General features: G+C 44.1%; 1 protein-coding gene across 1 annotated transcript in view; it reads left to right on the top strand.

Moving 5' to 3' along the window:
- The first annotated feature begins 1161 nt into the window (after positions 1 to 1161).
- amdhd1 (amidohydrolase domain containing 1) overlaps positions 1162 to 18470 on the top strand; it is a 32131-nt gene continuing 14822 nt past the window's right edge. The window contains exons 1-6 of the mRNA XM_068058775.1: positions 1162 to 1863; positions 5854 to 5960; positions 6062 to 6126; positions 6868 to 7145; positions 10696 to 10921; positions 11364 to 11488. Coding sequence (XP_067914876.1) covers positions 1727 to 1863; positions 5854 to 5960; positions 6062 to 6126; positions 6868 to 7145; positions 10696 to 10921; positions 11364 to 11488 — 938 coding nt within the window. The 5' untranslated portion in view covers positions 1162 to 1726. The remainder of the gene's footprint in view (positions 1864 to 5853; positions 5961 to 6061; positions 6127 to 6867; positions 7146 to 10695; positions 10922 to 11363; positions 11489 to 18470) is intronic.

The raw sequence follows: 18470 nt of genomic DNA, 5'->3' as shown, positions 1-18470 counted from the left end.
GACTGAGATCTAACAGTCAGTGCACACACTGGACTGAGATATAACAGTCAGTGCACACACTGGACTGAGATGTAACAGTCAGTGCACACACTGGACTGAGAAATAACAGTCAGTGCACACACTCTACTGAGATATAACAGTAGGTGCACACACCCTACTGAGATATAACAGTTGGTGAATACACACACTCTACTGAGATATAACAGTCAGTGCACACACTGGACTGAGATCTAACAGTCAGTGCACACACACACTCTACTGAGATATAACAGTCAGTGCACACACTGGACTGAGAAATAACAGTCAGTGCACACACTCCACTGAGATATAACAGTCAGTGCACACACTCTACTGAGATATAACAGTCAGTGCACACACCGGACTGAGATATAACAGTCAGTACACACACTCTACTGAGATATAACAGTCAGTGCACACACACACTCTACTGAGATATAACAGTCAGTGCACTCACTGGACTGAGAAATAACAGTCAGTGCACACACTGGACTGAGATATAACAGTCAGTGCACACACTGGACTGAGAAACAACAGTCAGTGCACACACTCTCCTGAGATCTAACTGTCAGTGCACACACTGTTCTGAGATATAACAGTCAGTAACACACACACTCTACTGAGATATAACAGTCAGTGCACACACTGTTCTGAGATATAACAGTCAGTAACACACACACTCTACTGAGATATAACAGTCAGTGCACACACTGGACGGAGATATAACAGTCAGTGCACACACACACTCTACTGAGATATAACAGTCAGTGCACACACTGGACGGAGATATAACAGTCAGTGCACACACTCTACTGAGATATAACAGTCAGTAGCACACACACTCTACTGAGATATAACAGTCAGTGCACACACACACTCTACTGAGATATAACAGTAAGTGCACACAATGGACTGAGAAATAGGTCAGTGCACACATTCTACTGAGATATAACAGTCAGTGCACACACTGGACGGAGATATAACAGTCAGTGCACACACACACTCTGCTGAGATATAACAGTCAGTGCACACACTCTACTGAGATATAACAGTCAGTGCACACACACACTCTACTGAGATATAACAGTCAGTGCACACACACACTCTACTGAGATATAACAGTCAGTGCACACACACACTCTGCTGAGATATAACAGTCAGTGCACACACTCTACTGAGATATAACAGTCAGTGCACACACTCTACTGAGATATAACAGTCAGTGCACACACATACTGTGTAGAGATATTACTGTAGGTGCAACCACACGGTGCTGAGATTTATGTGTCATCGGATGAGAAGCTGTCTTCAGAGGATTTGGGAAGTAAGCTTCATTGATCGGTTATTTGTTACTCCGTCCGAGTGTGGTTTTTTTAAAGTATTATTTTGCTTAAGGAGATCCTGACAATATTTTGTCTTGATGAGGAAGTTAAACAGTCTATCAGACTCAGGGCACATCAAAGTCACCAGCTCATTGATATAAACTATTCATTGTCGGACTAAGAGAGGATTGGAACAATCTGTTCCTGGGGCTGGGGACTGGAGATGGTCATTGGAAAACTCTTTGTGGAATGAGATTGAAGACCTCGAGAACTCGAACTGTTCCCATGGTGTGAGGGGAGCTGAGAGTGGAAGGGAGGCTTAGAGTGAGGGGCTGAGTGTGCGAGGCTGCGGACAGGTCCGGGGCTCCAGCGAGTTTCACCTGACAATGTCGAGACAGTGCGGACTGTTGGTTAAAAACGCTGCGCAGATGGTTCTGGTTTGTGATAATGGAGCAGAATACATGAGCAAAGGAGATATGCAGAACATTGCAGTCATTGCCGATGGAAGTATTGTGATTGGAAGGTAAGTGTTCAAAGCCTTGTGTCAAATAACGTGTTTGGAGTCAGATAATCTGAGTTACTTGGGAATGTAACTTATTTAAAACTCCTTCTGTCAGATCATTGTCTGTACCTGTCGCCTCTCCTCCCCACTGTCTTTCTTCCTTTTTCCCAGGACAGTTTAAACTGAGGCCCCTGTGGAGGTAAAAGATCCCAAAACTCTATTGCGGAGAAGAGCATATAATTTCCCCACCCCTGTCCGATAGTTATCCATCATCATTGAAACAGATTACCTGATCATTATCTCATTGCTGTTTGTGGGATCTTACTATGCATAAATTGGCTGCAGCATTTGTTATATTGCAACATCTTTCACCACCTTAGAATGAATTTAGAATTAGAACATAACAGCGCAGTACAGGCCCTTCGGCCCTCGATGTTGCGCCGACCTGTGAAACCATCTGACCTACACTATTCCATTTTCATCCATATGTCTATCCAATGACCACTTAAATGCCCTTAAAGTTGGCGAGTCTACTACTGTTGCAGGCAGGGCGTTCCACGCCCCTACTACTCTCTGAGTAAAGAAACTACCTCTAACATCTGTCCTATATCTATCACCCCTCAACTTAAAGCTATGTCCCCTTGTGTTTGCCATCACCATCCGAGGAAAAAGACTCTCACTATCCACCCTATCTAACCCACTGATTATCTTATATGTCTCTATTAAGTCACCTCTCCTCCTCCTCCTCTCCAACGAAAACAACCTCAAGTCCCTCAGCCTTTCCTCGTGAGACCTTCCCTCCATACCAGGCAACATCCTAGTAAATCTCCTCTGCACCCTTTCCAAAGCTTCCACATCCTTCCTATAATGCGGTGACCAGAACTGCACGCAATACTCCAGGTGCGGTCTCACCAGAGTTTTGTAAAGCTGCAGCATGACCTCGTGGCTCCGAAACTCGACCCCCCTACTAATAAAAGCTAACACACCATATGCCTTCTTAACAGCCCTATTAACCTGGGTAGCAACTTTCAGGGATTTATGTACCTGGACACCAAGATCTCTCTGTTCATCTACACTACCAAGAATCTTCCCATTAGCCCAGTACTCTGCATTCCTGTTACTCCTTCCAAAGTGAATCACCTCACACTTTTCCGCATTAAACTCCATTTGCCATCTCTCAGCCCAGCTCTGCAGCCTATCTATGTCCCTCTGTACCCTACAACATCCTTCGGCACTATCCACAACTCCACCGACCTTCGTGTCATCCGCAAATTTACTAACCCACCCTTCTACACCCTCTTCCAGGTCATTTATAAAAATGACAAACAGCAGTGGCCCCAAAACAGATCCTTGCGGTACACCACTAGTAACTAAACTCCAGGATGAACATTTGCCATCAACCACCACCCTCTGTCTTCTTTCAGCTAGCCAATTTCTGATCCAAAGCTCTAAATCACCTTCAACCCCATACTTCCGTATTTTCTGCAATAGCCTACTGTGGGGAACCTTATCAAACGCCTTACTGAAATCCATATACACCACATCCACTGCTTTACCCTCATCCACCTGTTTGGTCACCTTCTCGAAAAACTCAATAAGGTTTGTGAGGCACGACCTACCCTTCACAAAACCGTGCTGACTATCGCTAATGAACTTATTCTTTTCAAGATGATTATAAATCCTGTCTCTTATAACCTTTTCCAACATTTTACCCACAACCGAAGTAAGGCTGACAGGTCTATAATTACCAGGGCTGTCTCTACTCCCCTTCTTGAACAAGGGGACAACATTTGCTATCCTCCAGTCTTCCGGCACTATTCCTGTCGACAATGACGACATAAAGATCAAGGACAAAGGCTCTGCAATCTCCTCCCTAGCTTCCCAGAGAATCCTAGGATAAATCCCATCTGGCCCAGGGGACTTATCTATTTTCACACTTTCCAAAATCGCTAACACCTCCTCCTTGTGAACCTCAATCCCATCTAGCCTAGTAGTCTGAATCTCAGTATTCTCCTTGACAACATTTTCTTTCTCTACTGTAAATATTGACGAAAAATATTCATTTAACACTTCCCCTATCTCCTCTGATTCCACACACAACTTCCCACTACTATCCTTGATTGGCCCTAATCTAACTCTAGTCATTCTTTTATTCCTGATATACCTATAGAAAGCCTTAGGGTTTTCCCTGATCCTATCCGCCAATGACCTCTCGTGTCCTCTCCTTGCTCTTCTTAGCTCTCCCTTTAGATCCTTCCTGGCTAGCTTGTAACTCTCAAGTGCCCTAACTGAGCCTTCACGTCTCATCCTAACATAAGCCTTCTTCTTCCTCTTGACAAGCGCTTCAACTTCTTTAGTAAACCACGGCTCCCTCGCTCGATAACTTCCTCCCTGCCTGACAGGTACATACTTATCAAGGGCGGCACAGTGGCGCAGTGGTTAGCACCGCAGCCTCACAGCTCCAGGGACCTGGGTTCGATTCTGGGTACTGCCTGTGCGGAGTTTGCAAGTTCTCCCTGTGTCTGCGTGGGTTTTCGCCGGGTGCTCCGGTTTCCTCCCACAGCCAAAGACTTGCAGGTGATAGGTAAATTGGCCGTTGTAAATTGCCCCTAGTATAGGTATGTGATGGGGAATATGGGATTACTGTAGGGTTAGTATAAATGGGTGGTTGTTGGTCGGCACAGACTCGGTGGGCCAAAGCGCCTGTTTCAGTGCTGTATCTCTAAATAAAAATAAATAAAGGACACGCAGTAGCTGCTCCTTGAATAAGCTCCACATTTCGATTGTTCCCATCCCCTGCAGTTTCCTTCCCCATCCTACGCATCCTAAATCTTGCCTAATCGCATCATAATTTCCTTTCCCCCAGCTATAATTCTTGCCCTGCGGTATATACCTGTCCCTGCCCATCGCTAAGGTAAACCTAACCGAATTGTGATCACTATCACCAAAGTGCTCACCTACATCTAAATCTAACACCTGGCCGGGTTCATTACCCAGTACCAAATCCAATGTGGCATCGCCCCTGGTTGGCCTGTCTACATACTGTGTCAGAAAACCCTCCTGCACACACTGGACAAAAACTGACCCATCTAAAGTACTCGAACTATAGTATTTCCAGTCAATATTTGGAAAGTTAAAGTCCCCCATAACAACTACCCTGTTACTCTCGCCCCTGTCGAGAATCATCTTCGCTATCCTTTCCTCTACATCTCTGGAACTATTCGGAGGTCTATCGAAGACTCCCAACAGGGTGACCTCTCCTCTCCTGTTACTAACCTCGGCCCATACTACCTCAGTAGACGTGTCCTCAAACGTCCTTTCTGTCGCTGTAATACTCTCCTTGATTAACAATGCCACACCCCCCCCCCCTCTTTTACCATCTTCTCTGTTCTTACTGAAACATCTAAATCCCGGAACCTGCAACATCCATTCCTGCCCCTGCTCTACCCATGTCTCCGAAATGGCCACTACATCGAGATCCCAACCCATGCTGCAAGCTCACCCACCTTATTCCGGATGCTCCTGGCGTTGAAGTAGACACACTTTAAACCAGGTTCTTGCTTGCCAGTGCCCTCTTGTGTCCTTGTAACCTTATCCCTGACCTCACTACTTTCAACATCCTGTACACTGGAAGTACAATTTAGGTTCCCATTCCCCTGCTGAATTAGTTTAAACCCCCCCGAAGAGCACTAGCAAATCTCCCCCCCAGGATATTGGTACCCCTCTGGTTCAGGTGAAGACCATCCTGTTTGTAGAGGTCCCACCTACCCCAGAAAGAGCCCCAATGTCCCAATGAAGTACCTTAGACACCAATGACATAAAGGGATATGAGGATACTGTGGGAAAAAGACATTGAAGTGGGTAATCAGCCACGATGGTATTGAATGGCGGGGCAGACTCGATGGGCTGAATGGTTGACTCCTGTTCCTATGAGGTTCAGTCACTGTTGTAATATTGGTCTTTCTTTCTGCTTGCATCAACTGACGGCGGTTTTTTAACCTTGATTTACAGAGATGGGCGGATTGAGGCAGTGGGGCCCACAGAAGTTATCCAGTCTAAGTATCAGGGAGTTATCTTTGACCAGGAAATCAATGCTTGTGGAATGTGTGTCCTGCCAGGTTAGTTTCTCAGGGTAATCTTAATTAATCGTAACCTTTGGGGCAAAGACAATTCTGCACTGACTTGTGTTTTTTGTGCCATTGTAATTTTTCCTTTCTAGGTCTGGTGGATGCACATTCCCATCCCGTGTGGGCTGGAGACAGGGTCCATGAATTTGCGATGAAGGTAAGTCCGTGCAGATGAGAAGAGAGCGTGGGGCCTAGAAGAGAGCTCAAGGCCTGATCAGTAACCGCACAACGTTACTAAAATAAACAAAAACTTTCCCCCTGTTGACAGATTAACCAGTTTTTAAGTAAGCTGCACAGTAAGAGCTTTAAAAAGTCTACACGATGTTTAAAAATGTGTTCCTGGGCTGTGGGCCCATACCTGGTAGCCCTGGAGAAGGGGGTGGTGAACTGCCTGCTGGAACTGCTGCACTTCGTGTGGTGTAGCTACACCCACAGTTAGTTCCAAGATTTTGAACCAGTGACAAATGAAGGAACAATGATATATTTCCAAGTCAGGATGGTGTGTGACTTTGAGGGAAATTTGGAGGTGGTGGTGTTCCCATGCATCTGCTGCCCTTGTCCTTCTTCGTGATAAAGGTTGCGGATTTGGGTGGATTGCTAACTTTATAGAAAAAGCAGCTTGTCAAATGAGGCGAGTGACAGGGGAGAGGGAGAGACCTGGGGCAGTGCTCAGGGATCGGGGATTGGGGAGGTTGGGCAAATAATAAGCAAAGGGTGTTTTGCCATGGTGGCATGCTGGCTGGGCTAGGCCTGTCTAGCTATGCCTCACCTGTCACTGGCTGAACTTAACATGAAATATTGAGCCACTTAGGCTGAAGCCTAATATTGATAAGGGTCATTGAGAAAGGGAGGTTGAGCTGCACAATAATTGAATATATTTTTTAATTTCATGCCCTAGCTGGCAGGGGCATCATACATGGAGATTCACACTGCTGGAGGAGGGATTCATTTTACTGTGGAACACACCAGGAAGGCATCAGAGGAGGAGCTGTTTAATAGTTTGAAACACCGACTGCTGTGTATGATGAGAGCAGGGACCACTCTGGCCGAATGCAAAAGTGGATATGGTCTGAATCTGGAAAGTGAAGCGAAAATGCTTCGGGTGATCGAGCGAGCTCGAAGGGAACTCAACCTCAGCATCTCTTCCACTTACTGTGGTGCTCATTCTGTCCCGAGGTAATGTCACCTGTTGCTGAAATGGTCTTGGTTTATACCATGCTTGTAGTTTTATTTCCCACCCACAACTGGTCTGCAGGCACTGCAGTGCAATGATTGCTTTGCCAGCGTCGCTATCTTTCGGATGAGATTTTAAACTGAAGCCTCGGTTGTTCAAGAGATGTAAAAGCTCCCCTGGGTCTTGCTGTAGAAGAGGAGGGAGTTCTCTTGTCATGTGCACAGGCCAACCTTTCCTCCCTGAACCACCCCCATCAAAATGAGATTAACTTGTCAGTCATTCAGTTGCTGTTTGTGGGACCTTATTATGTGCAAATTAACTGCTGCATAAGTGACTGCACTTGGTTTGTTGTACTGGAGTACTATGTTCAGTTCCGGGCACTGCACCTTAGGAAAGATATATTGTCCCTCGAGGGGGTGCAGCACAAGTTCACCAGAATGGCACTGGGGCTAAAAGGGTTAAATTGTGAAGACAAGTTGCATAAACTTGGCTTGTGTTCCCTTGAGTATAGAAGATTAAGGGGTGATTTCATTCAGGTGTTTAACGTGATAAAAGGGATTTGATAGAGTTGATAAAGAGAACCTATTTTCTCCAGTGGGAGAATTCAGAACAAGGGGACATAATCTTAATACTAGAGTTAGGCAGTTGAGGAGTGAAATCAGAAAGCAATTCTTCGTACAAAGAGTGGTGTAAATCTGGAACTCTTGACCCAAAAGGCTGTGGATACAGACGGTCAATTGAAGCTTTCGGGACTGACAGTGATAGATTTTTATTGGTTAAGCACATCTATTTTATGCATCCAGATATCTCCTTCTTTGGCTCAGTATCCATTTCTCCTTATGTCTGTGAAACACTTTAGGACAATTTTCTAAGTTAAAGGTGCGATTATAAATGAAAGTTGTTGTCGACTTCTGTAACTGAGCCCTTCAAGTTATGCATTTATCTTGTGAGGTTGGTCTGCACTTGCTGTTCATGCTGGGTTATATGTGTAGTATACCAGTCTTCAGCTAGCTCTTTCCAATTAGTAGACTGAAACCAACAACAACGTCTACTTGTAGACCAAGAGGAAGGAGTGCTTGTTCAGCTACTGATGAATAATTGGTCTTGAATCTGTAGATGTCACTGGTGCTGAATGATCAGGTTTTCTTTCCCATGTGGCGATTGCCAGGTTTTTTGTTCAGTATGTGGATAAGATGCAATTAAAACTAACCACCCTGTCTGTAACTTCTTTATCCTTTTAGATCTTTATACATAGTTAGCATTTCCCTACCACTTCTGCAGAAATAGTAAAAGCATTTAGGGTGTGAAATTTGTGTGGTTCCCGGAGCCCATCAGGGAGTGGGTGGTGCAATTGGAATGTGCAGTTGATGATATTGGCCCCTAGCTCACTGGAAATTGGGCATGGCCTTGTCTGCATAAAACCAGTGAGCCGTGGTTGCCAGCAGGCTTCCCAATGCAACTGTCTGCCCAAGTCTTTGGGAATATCAGCTGGCTCTGACTCCAAACTGACCCCAAGGTAGGACTGGGGGTGGGGGAGTTACGAGAGGCAAATGGGACTAGTTAAGCTCAGACCGGCAGTACTGCTGTTGAGCTGGGCAGCACGTTCCTGCTCCTCCTGGTGCTGCATTAATGTAACTAAAATAAAAGAAAGACTTGCATTTCTGTAGCACCTTTCATGACCTCAGGACGTCCAAAGTGCTTTACAGCCAATGAAGTACTTCTGAAGTGTAGTCTCTTTTTTCCTGTAGGGAACACAGCCAATTTGTGCACCGCAAGATCCCACCAGCAGCAATGAAATAATGACTAGATAATTTGCTCTTTTTGTTTAGTACAGTTGAGATGTTTGGTGATGAAATAAATTCAACTATTGTGCAAGTCGAGCTTCCTTCCAAAATCACCCCATCAAAGCCTGGTGTCAGCTATGTAATCCATTGGTAACAGCCATGCTTCTGCATGGTGAATTGAAGTTCCATTCCAGAGACATGAGCACGTAATCCAGGCTGATACTCCAGCACAGTACTGAGGGAGTGCTGTACTGTCAGAGGGCCATCCTTCCAAGGAGATGTTAAACAGAGGCCCCGTCTATCCTCTCAGGTGTAGGTAAAAGATCGCACAGCACTATTCGAAGAAGAGCAGGGCCGTTCTCCCTGGTGGCCTGATCAGTATTTATCCCTCACCAACATCACCAAAGCAGATTATTTGATCATTTATTTCATTGCTGTAATTTGCTGGGAGCTTACAAATTAGTTGCTTCATTTGCTACAATACAGCAGTGACGACAATTCAAAACTTCTTAATTAGCTGTTCACTGCTTTGGAACATTCTGAAGTTATGAAAGGAGTTATATCATAGAGTCATAGACTGATACAACACAGAAGGAGGGTTCCGAAGAAGGGTCACTGACCCGAAACGTTAACTCTGCTTCTCTTTCCACAGATGCTGCCAGACCTGCTGAGTGAATCCAGCATTTCTTGTTTTTGTTACAGAAGGAGGCCTGTGCTGACTCTTTGGTAGAGCTTTCCAATTAGTTCCACACCCCTGCTCTTTCTCCTTAGCCCTGTAAATTTTTTCTCTTCAAGTATTTATCTGATTCCCCTTTTAAAATTATTACTGAACCTTCTTCTGCCACCCTTTCAGGCTGTGCATTCCAGATCAAAACAACTCTCTGCATTAAAAAAAGTCCTCACGTCACCTCAGGTTCTTTTGTCATTCACCTTAATCTGTGTCCTCTGGTTCTCAACCCTACTGCCAATTGAACACTTTCTATCTACACTGTCTGGACCCCTCATGATTTTGAACACCTCTATCAAATCTCCTCTCAACCTTCTCTTTAAGGTGAACAGCCCCAGCTTTTCCAGTCTATCCACGTAACTGAAGTCCTCATCCCTGGAACCATACTTGTAAATCTTTTCTGCACCCTCTCTATAGCCTTCACATCCTTCCTAAAGTGTGGTACCCAAAATTGGACACAATACTCCAGTTGAGACTGAACCAGTGTTTTATAAAGGTTCATCATAACTTCCTTGCTTTTGTACTCTGTGCCTCTATTTATAAAAACCCAGGATCCTAGATGTTTTATTAACCACTTTCTCAACCTGCGCTGCAAACGTCAACAATTTGTGCACATATACCCCCTTTAGAATTGTATCTTTTAGTTTAAATTGCTTCTCTTCTTACCAAGATGTAACATTTCACACTTCTCTGCATTACATTTCATCTGCCATGTGTCTGTCCATTTCACCAGTCTGTCTATATCCTCCTAAAGTCTGTTACTATCCTTATTGTTTACTATATTCTGAATGTTGTGATATCTGCAAACTTTGGAGTTACGCCCTGTATACCCAAGTCCAGGTCATTAATTTTTATCCAAAAATATAAAAGCTCCTTGGGAAATAAATGCAAGTCTTGTTTTTTTTTTCCATGACAAGATTTTGAAATGACTAAAAGCTTTTCTCATCCAAAGGCTTTAATTTTAAAATATTTAGAAGAACATGGGACCATACGATGCTTGAAATAAAGGTAACTGCTGTAAATGTGATTTTCGTACACCAGAGGGAAGACAGCCAGAGAAACAGTGGATGAAGTCATTAATGTTCAGCTCCCTAAACTGAAGGAGATGATGATGAAAGGTGAATTTCACATCGATAACATTGATGTTTTCTGTGAAAGAGGAGTCTTTGATCTGGATTCCACCAGGGCTATATTACAGGCCGGAAAAGAGATGAAACTCCACATTAATTTTCATGGCGATGAGCTTCATCCAATGCATGCAGCAGAGGTAAGGGTGGGATATATTAACATATAATTCAAATGAAAAAATTACACACCACAGCATCTGCTATATTTACATATTGTCAAATCGATGAGATTTTATGCAATAGCATTTAATTAATCTGTGATAACAACAATTTAAATCAAACTGTAAGCACAAAAACAAATGATCCAACTTGCATTTGTATAGCACCTTTAATTTAGTAAGACGTCCCAAGGCATCTCACAAATCAGACAAAATTGAACACCAAGCCACATAAAGAGATATTAGGCCTGTATAAGGGGCTCCATTCCTGTTGTGCTCTTTAGTTTATGCACATATGTTCATTTGACCCTCTATTGCCTTGAGTGTTCTAAATTGATGGTGCTATGAATTAATGTAGGGCAGCACATTCTAATGCAGCAAGGTCTGTAGCTGCCTCTCACTGTTCATCTTTTCTAATAAACAGCTCGGTGCTGAACTTGGCGCTCTTGCTATAAGTCACTTGGAGGAAGTGAGTGATGCTGGAATTGCCGCCATGGCAACTGCAAAATCATCTGCTGTGCTTCTTCCGAGCACTGCTTACATACTGAGGTATTCTACTTTACTTAAGTGTCTAAATGGGATAGTGGAGAAAAAGAGATCTGAGAGTACAGATTCACAAATAATGTAAAGTCGTAATGTAGATTAATAAGGTGATATAAAAGGGAACAAAGCACTGGGGTTCATTTCTAGAGCGGTAGAGTTGAAAAGCAGTGAAGTTATGTTAAACTTATAAAGGACCTTGGTTAGACCACACTTGGATTAGTTCTGGTCTTGATAAAGGATGTAGAGGCATTGGAGAAGGTGCAAAAAAGATGTACAAGGATTATAACAGAACTGAGAGGTTATACCTTTCAGGAAAGATTAAACAGGCTGGGATCCTTTTCCATATAAAAGGTAAGACTGAGGGGTAACCTGATAGAGGTCTGCAAAATTATGAAAGGGTTTGATAGGGTAGACATAGACAAGATGTGTCCACTTGTGTGGGAGACCAGAACTAGGTGCCATAAAGATAAGATAAGCACTAATAAACCCGACAGGGAAATCAGGAGAAACTTCTTTACCCAGAGAGTGGTGAGACTGTGGAACTCACTACCACAGGGAGTAGTTGAAGGGAATAGTATAGATGCATTTAAAGGGAAGCTAGATAAGCACATGAGGGTGGAAGGAATAGAAGGAGATACTGATAGGATGAGATGAAAAGGGGGTGGGAGGAGTCTCTTGTGGAACACAAACAACGACATAGTCCTGTTGGGCCAAATGCTCTGATATCTGTGCTGTAAAATGCTATGTAATTCTATATAAGACATGTTGCCCAGTGCATTCTGCTGCGAAGTACACACCTGTAGACATCAGGTAAAGAAAAGATCAGGCTCACTTGATTCAATAGCCCGCTGGAAGTAGTACATAGCACAGAGTCCTGCTCGACAGAGTACTACTTTGACACAGTATTTAACTCGGTGAATCTGGCGCAGTGAGGGAAGAGGTGCTGAGCTAGTCTTTTACAAAAAAGAAGCCGTCCTAGTGACTGAGCAGGAGACAGTGGGACCTGAGAGCTGAAGTCTGGAGGAATTAATTGGGAAAGCAGGGAGGTGTTTATCTGTATCACAGAGAGACTTGCTGGCAGCAGCAGCGGTGGTGGACCTGGATGTCACCATTGCTTCTATTGCCAATTACCTTAAATTTGTACCTTCCTGTTCTCGATCCTTCCACCAATGCGAACAGTTTCGCACTATCTGATCTGTCCAGACACCTCATCATTTTGAATACCTCTATTAAATCTCCTCTTACACTTCTCTTCTCCAAGAAAAACTCTCCCAACTTCTCTAATCTATCTTCATAACTGAAGTTCCTCATCTCTGGAACTATTTTTGTGAATCTTTTCTGCATTTTTTCTAACACCTTCACATCTTTCCTAAAGTGCGGTGCCCAGAACTGGACACAATAGTCCAGTTGAGGCCGAACCAGTACTTTATACAAGTTTAACATAACTTCCTTGCTTTCATACTCTATGCCTCTATTGATAAAGCCTAGGATGCTGTATACTTTATTAACTTCTCTCTCAACTTGTCCTTCCACCTTCAATGACTTATGCACATGTACACCCAGGTCCGTCTGCCCCTGCACACCCTTTAGCGTTGTACCCTTTATTTTATATTGTCTCTCCATGTTCTTTCTACCAAAATGAATCATGTCACACTTCCCTGCATTAAATTTCACCTGCCACTTGCCCGCCCATTCCACCAATCCCCTGTGTCCTTTTGAAGTTCTACACTGTCCTCCTCACAGTTCACAATGCTTCCAAGTTTTGCAACATCCACAAATTTTGAAATTGTGCCTTGTACACCAAGGTTGAGGTCATTAATATATATCAGGAAGAACAGAGGTCCTAACAGCGACCCCCTGGGGAACTCCACTATAAACCTTCCTCCAGTCCAAAAAACAACCATTAATAACTACTCTGTTTCCTGACACTTGGCCAATTTTATATGGGAAATATAAATATAAATATGGGAAATCCTGGGCACTTGGTGTGGCCTGACCATCACGTGTGCAGGAAGTGCCGTCAGCTAGAGCCGCTCGAGCTCTGGGTTTCGGAGCTTGATCGGCAGCTGGAGTCACTACAGGGCATCCGTGAGGCCAAGAGCTTTGTGGATCTTTGAATGTTTCTGGAGGTGGTCACCCTGCAGCTTAAAAATGTATGGGAGAGAGGGACTGGGTGACCACCAGAATGACAAGGAGGATCAGGCAGGTAGGGCAGAGATCCCCTGATTGCATCTCGCTCACCAGTTCTGAATACTGGTGAGAGTGATGGATCCTCTCAGGAGTGCAGGCAGAGCTAAGTCCATGACACCATGGGTGGCTCTGCTGCAGAGGGGGGAAGGAAGCAAAGTAGAAGAGTAATAGTGGTAGGGGTCCAATAGTGAGGAGAACAGACAGGTGCTTCTGTGGCCACAGACCTGACTCCAGGATGGTATGTTGCCTCACTGGTGCCAGGGTCAAGGATGTCACTGAGTGGCTGCAGTTCTGAAGGGGGAAGGTGAACAGCCAGAGGTCATGGTCCATATCGGCACCAATGGTATAGGCAGAACAGGGATGAGGTCCTGAGGCAGTGTTTATAGCTAGGAGAGAGATTGAAAAGCAGGAATTCAAAGGTAGTAATCTCTATAGGAGTATAGGTATAGGAAGTTGGAGCGAATGATTATGTGGCTGGAGAGATGGTGTAGGAGGGAGGGCTTCAGAGTCCTGAGGCATTGGGACCGCTTCTGGGGGAGAAGGAACCTGTACAAGCCGGATGGGTTGCTCCTTAACAGGACCGGGGCCAATATCCTCGCAGGAGATTTTGCTAGTGCTGTTGCGAAGGTTTTTAACTAGCTTAACCGGGGGATGGGAACCTGAGGGTAAATTCAGAAGGGAGAGAAGAAAAGTTGGAAATGAAAGGCAGAAATTTAGTAAGCATGTTTAGAAGACAGAGGAAACAAAGGCTAGAAAATACAGTTTGGCAGTGCGAAATGATCTATACTTCAATGCAGGAAGTTTAGGGAATAAGGCAGATGAGCTGAAAGCACAGATTGACACATGGGAATATGATATTATAGCTATTACCGAGACATGACTGAAAGAGGGGCAGGAATGGCAGCTCAACATTCCCAATTACAGGTTTTGAAATGAGATGGGGGATAAAAAAGGAGGGGAGGGTGTCACAATATTAAAGAAACAGTTATAGCTGTGAGGAGGGATGATGTGGTAGAAAGATCATCAAACAAGGACATATGAGTTGAACTGAAGAACAAAGAGGGGATAATCACACCACTGGGAGTGTGCTTTGAACCCCCAAATAGTCAGAACAAATATATTCCCATGAAGAAAATGGGTGAGACTCCCAAATCTAGAGCTGCTTGCATATCCAGGAGCAGACAGGGTAGGATAAAGCGAAAAGGGAAGCTTATGTCAGATACCGAGAGCTCAATACTGTATTAAATGTGTCGGGGTGAAATTAAGAAGCAAATTAAGAAAGCAAAGAGAGGGCATGAAAAGGTATTGGCAAGTAAAATCAAGGAAAGACTTTTTATAAATACATAAATATCAAGAGGATAACTAAAGAAAGAGTAGGGCCTATTAGGGACCATAAGGGTAACCTATGTGTTGAGGCGGAGGATGTTGGTATGGTTCTTAATGAATACTTTGAGCCTGTTTTCACAAAAGAGAGGGACGATACAAACATTGCAATCGGGAAAGAGCAGAGTAAAATATTAGATGCAATTGACATAGTGAGAGAGGAAATATTACAGGGTTTAACATCTTTGAAAGTGGACAAATCCCCAGGCCCAGACGAAATGTATCGTAAGCTGTTAAAGGAAATGAGAAGAAATAGCAGAAGCTCTGGCTATTATTTTCCAATCCCTTCTGGCTACAGGTGTGGTGCCAGAGGACAGGAGGACAGCTAACATTGTACCATTGTTTAAAAAGGGAAAAAGGAATAGACCATGTAATTACAGGCCAGTCAGCCTAACCTCAGTGGTGGAAAAATTATTGGAAAACATTCTGAGGGACAGGATAAATCTTCATTTAGAAAGACATGGATTAATCAAAGACAGTCAGCACTGATTTGTTTAGGGAAGGTCATGTCTGACTAACATGATTGAAGTTTTTGAAGAGGTAGCAAGCAGGGTCGATAAGAATAGTGCATTTGATGTAGTCTAATGGATTTTAGCAAGGCTTTTGATAAGGTCCCACATGGCAGACTGGTCATGAAATAAAAGCCCATGGGATCCAAGGCAAAGTGGCAAGTTGGGTTCCAAAATTGGCTCAGAGTCAGGAAGCAAGTGGCAATGGTGGGGCGTTTGATTGGTGATTTTGTGATTGGAAGGTTGTTTCCAGTGGGGTTCCACAGGGCTCAGTACTAGGTCATAGAGAGATACAGCACTGAAACGGGCCCTTTGGCCTACCATCAACCACCCATTTATACTAATCCTGCATTAATCCCATGTTCCCTACCACATCCCCTCAATTCTCCTACCACCTACCGACACTAAGGGCAATTTACAATGGCCAATTTACCTATCAACCTGCAAGTCTTTGGCTGTGGGAAGAAACCGGAGCACCCGGCAGAAACCCACGCAGTCACAGGGAGAACTTGCAAACTCCGCACAGACAGTACCCAGAACTGAATCCGGGTCGCTGGAGCTGTGAGGTTGCGGTGCTAACCACTGCCCTACCTCTTGCTTTTTGTGATATATATCAAAGGTTTGGACCTGAATGTATGGGGTATGATTCAGAAGTTTGCAGGTGATGCAAAAATTGACCATGTAGTTGCAAATGATGAAGAAAGCTGTAGACGGCAGGAATATATTAATGGAAAAATTGAGTGAGGAGGTATTGGAAAGGCTGTCTATGCTTAGGGTAGATAAGTCACCTGGTCCGGATGGTTTGCATCCCAGGTTGCTAAAGGTGATGGGGGTGGAGATAGCGGAAGGGATTGGCATAATCTTCCAATCTTCCCTAGATATGGGGAAGGTGCCAGAGAATTGGAGAGTGAAAAATGTGACACCCTTATTCAAGAAAGGCTGTAAGGACAGTCCTAGTCAGTTAGTTTAGCATCGGTGGTGGGTAAAGTTTTACAAACCATAATCAGGGAAAAAAAATCAACAAGCACTTGGAGAGGTTTGAATTAATTAAGGATAATTGAATTTTCTGATGAAGCAACAGAAAGGGTTGATGAAGGGAATGCAGTGGGTATTGTCCATATGGATTTGAAGAAAGTGTTCAATAAAGTACCACATGAAAGGCTGATGAACAAAATTGAGGCTCGTGGAATAGGAGAATCAGTGTCCATTTACACAAATGAGTAGCGCAGTGGTTAGCACTGCAGCCTCACAGCTCCAGTGACCCGGGTTCAATTCTGGGTACTGCTTGTGTGGAGTTTGCAAGTTCTCCCTGTGACTGTGTGGGTTTTCTCCGGGTGCTCCGGTTTCCTCCCACAGCCAAAGACTTGCAGGTTGGTAGGTAAATTGGCCATTATAAATTGCCCCTAGTATAGGTAGGGGAATATAGGGACAGGTGGGGATGTGGTAGGAATATGGGATTAGTGTAGGGTTAGTATAAAAATGGGTGGTTGATGGTCGGCACAGACTCGGTGGGCTGAAGGGCCTGTTTCAGTGCTGTATCTGTAAGTAAATAAAATAATTTGCTGAAGGACAGAAAACAGTGAGTTGTGGTAAATAGTCATTTTTCAGACTGGAGGATGGTAGACAGTGGTGTACCCTAAGGGTCAGTGCTGGGACCACTGTTTTTTTTTGCTATGTATAAATGACTTGAATCTTGTACTACAGAATAGAATCTCAAAATTTGCCAATGACACCAAACCTGGAGGAGTTGCAAATAGTGAGCATGATACAAACTGCCTGCAACAGGACATAGGTAGGCTAGCAAAATGCGCAGACAAGTGGCAGATAGAATTTAATACAGACAAGTGTGAAGTGATGTATTTTGGCAGAAGGGATAAGGTGAGGCAATATAGACAATGGTGCAGTTCTAAAGAGTGTGCAGGGACAGAAGGATCTGGGGGTGAATGTGTATCAATTTTGGAAGGTGGCAAGACATATTGAGAGAGTGGTTAGTAAAGCATATGGGATCTTGGGCTTCATAAATAGAGGCATTGAGTACAAAAACAGGGAAGTTATGCTGAAACTTTATAAAGCTCTGGTTAGGCCCCAACTAGATTACTGCATCCAGTTCTGGTCACCACACTTTAGAAAAGATGTGAAGGTCCCTGAGATGGTGCAGAGGAGATTTATCAGAATGGTTCCAGGGATGGGGGATTTCAGCTCCACGGTTAGGTTGGAAAAGCTGGGGTCGTTCTCCCTGGAGCAAAGGAGATTGAGGGGAGATTTGATAGAGGTGTACAAGAATATGACAGGCTTAGATAAGTTAGAGAAGGAAAAACTGTTCCCATGAACTGATGGTACAAGGACTAGGGGGACACAGATTAAAGGTTTTGGGCAAGAAGTGCAGTGGAGATGTGAGGAAGAACTTTTTTACATAGTGAGTGGGAACGACCTGGAACTTGTTGCTCACGAGGGTGAAAGCAGAGATAATCAATGATTTCAAAAGGAAATTGGGTGGGCACTTGCAGGGCTGTGGGGATCCTGCGGGGGAGTGGGACTGATTGGATTGCTCCTAGGACAGATGGCATGGACTCGATGGCCAAATAGCTTCCTTCTATGCCATAAGTAAATGATTCTATGACTTGTCAGGTGGGTGGAACAGTGGCAAATGGAGTTCAATCTGGAGAAGTGTGAGGTAATGGATTTGGGGAAGGCTAACAAGGCGAAGAGAATACACAATAAATGATAGGATATAGAATAATGTAGAGGAACAGAGGGACCTTGGAGTGCATGTCCACAGATCCCTGAAGGTGGCTGGACAGGTAGATATGGTGGTCAAGAAGGCATATGGGATACTTCCCTTTATTAGCCGAGGCATACATTGTAACAGCTGGGAGTTTATGCTGGAATTATATATAACACTAGTT

Source organism: Heterodontus francisci, chromosome 27 (assembly GCF_036365525.1).
Source record: "Heterodontus francisci isolate sHetFra1 chromosome 27, sHetFra1.hap1, whole genome shotgun sequence".
Lineage (NCBI taxonomy): Eukaryota > Metazoa > Chordata > Chondrichthyes > Heterodontiformes > Heterodontidae > Heterodontus > Heterodontus francisci.
The sequence above is the reverse complement of the archived record's forward strand: the minus strand, read 5'-3'. Positions and strand labels throughout refer to the sequence as shown.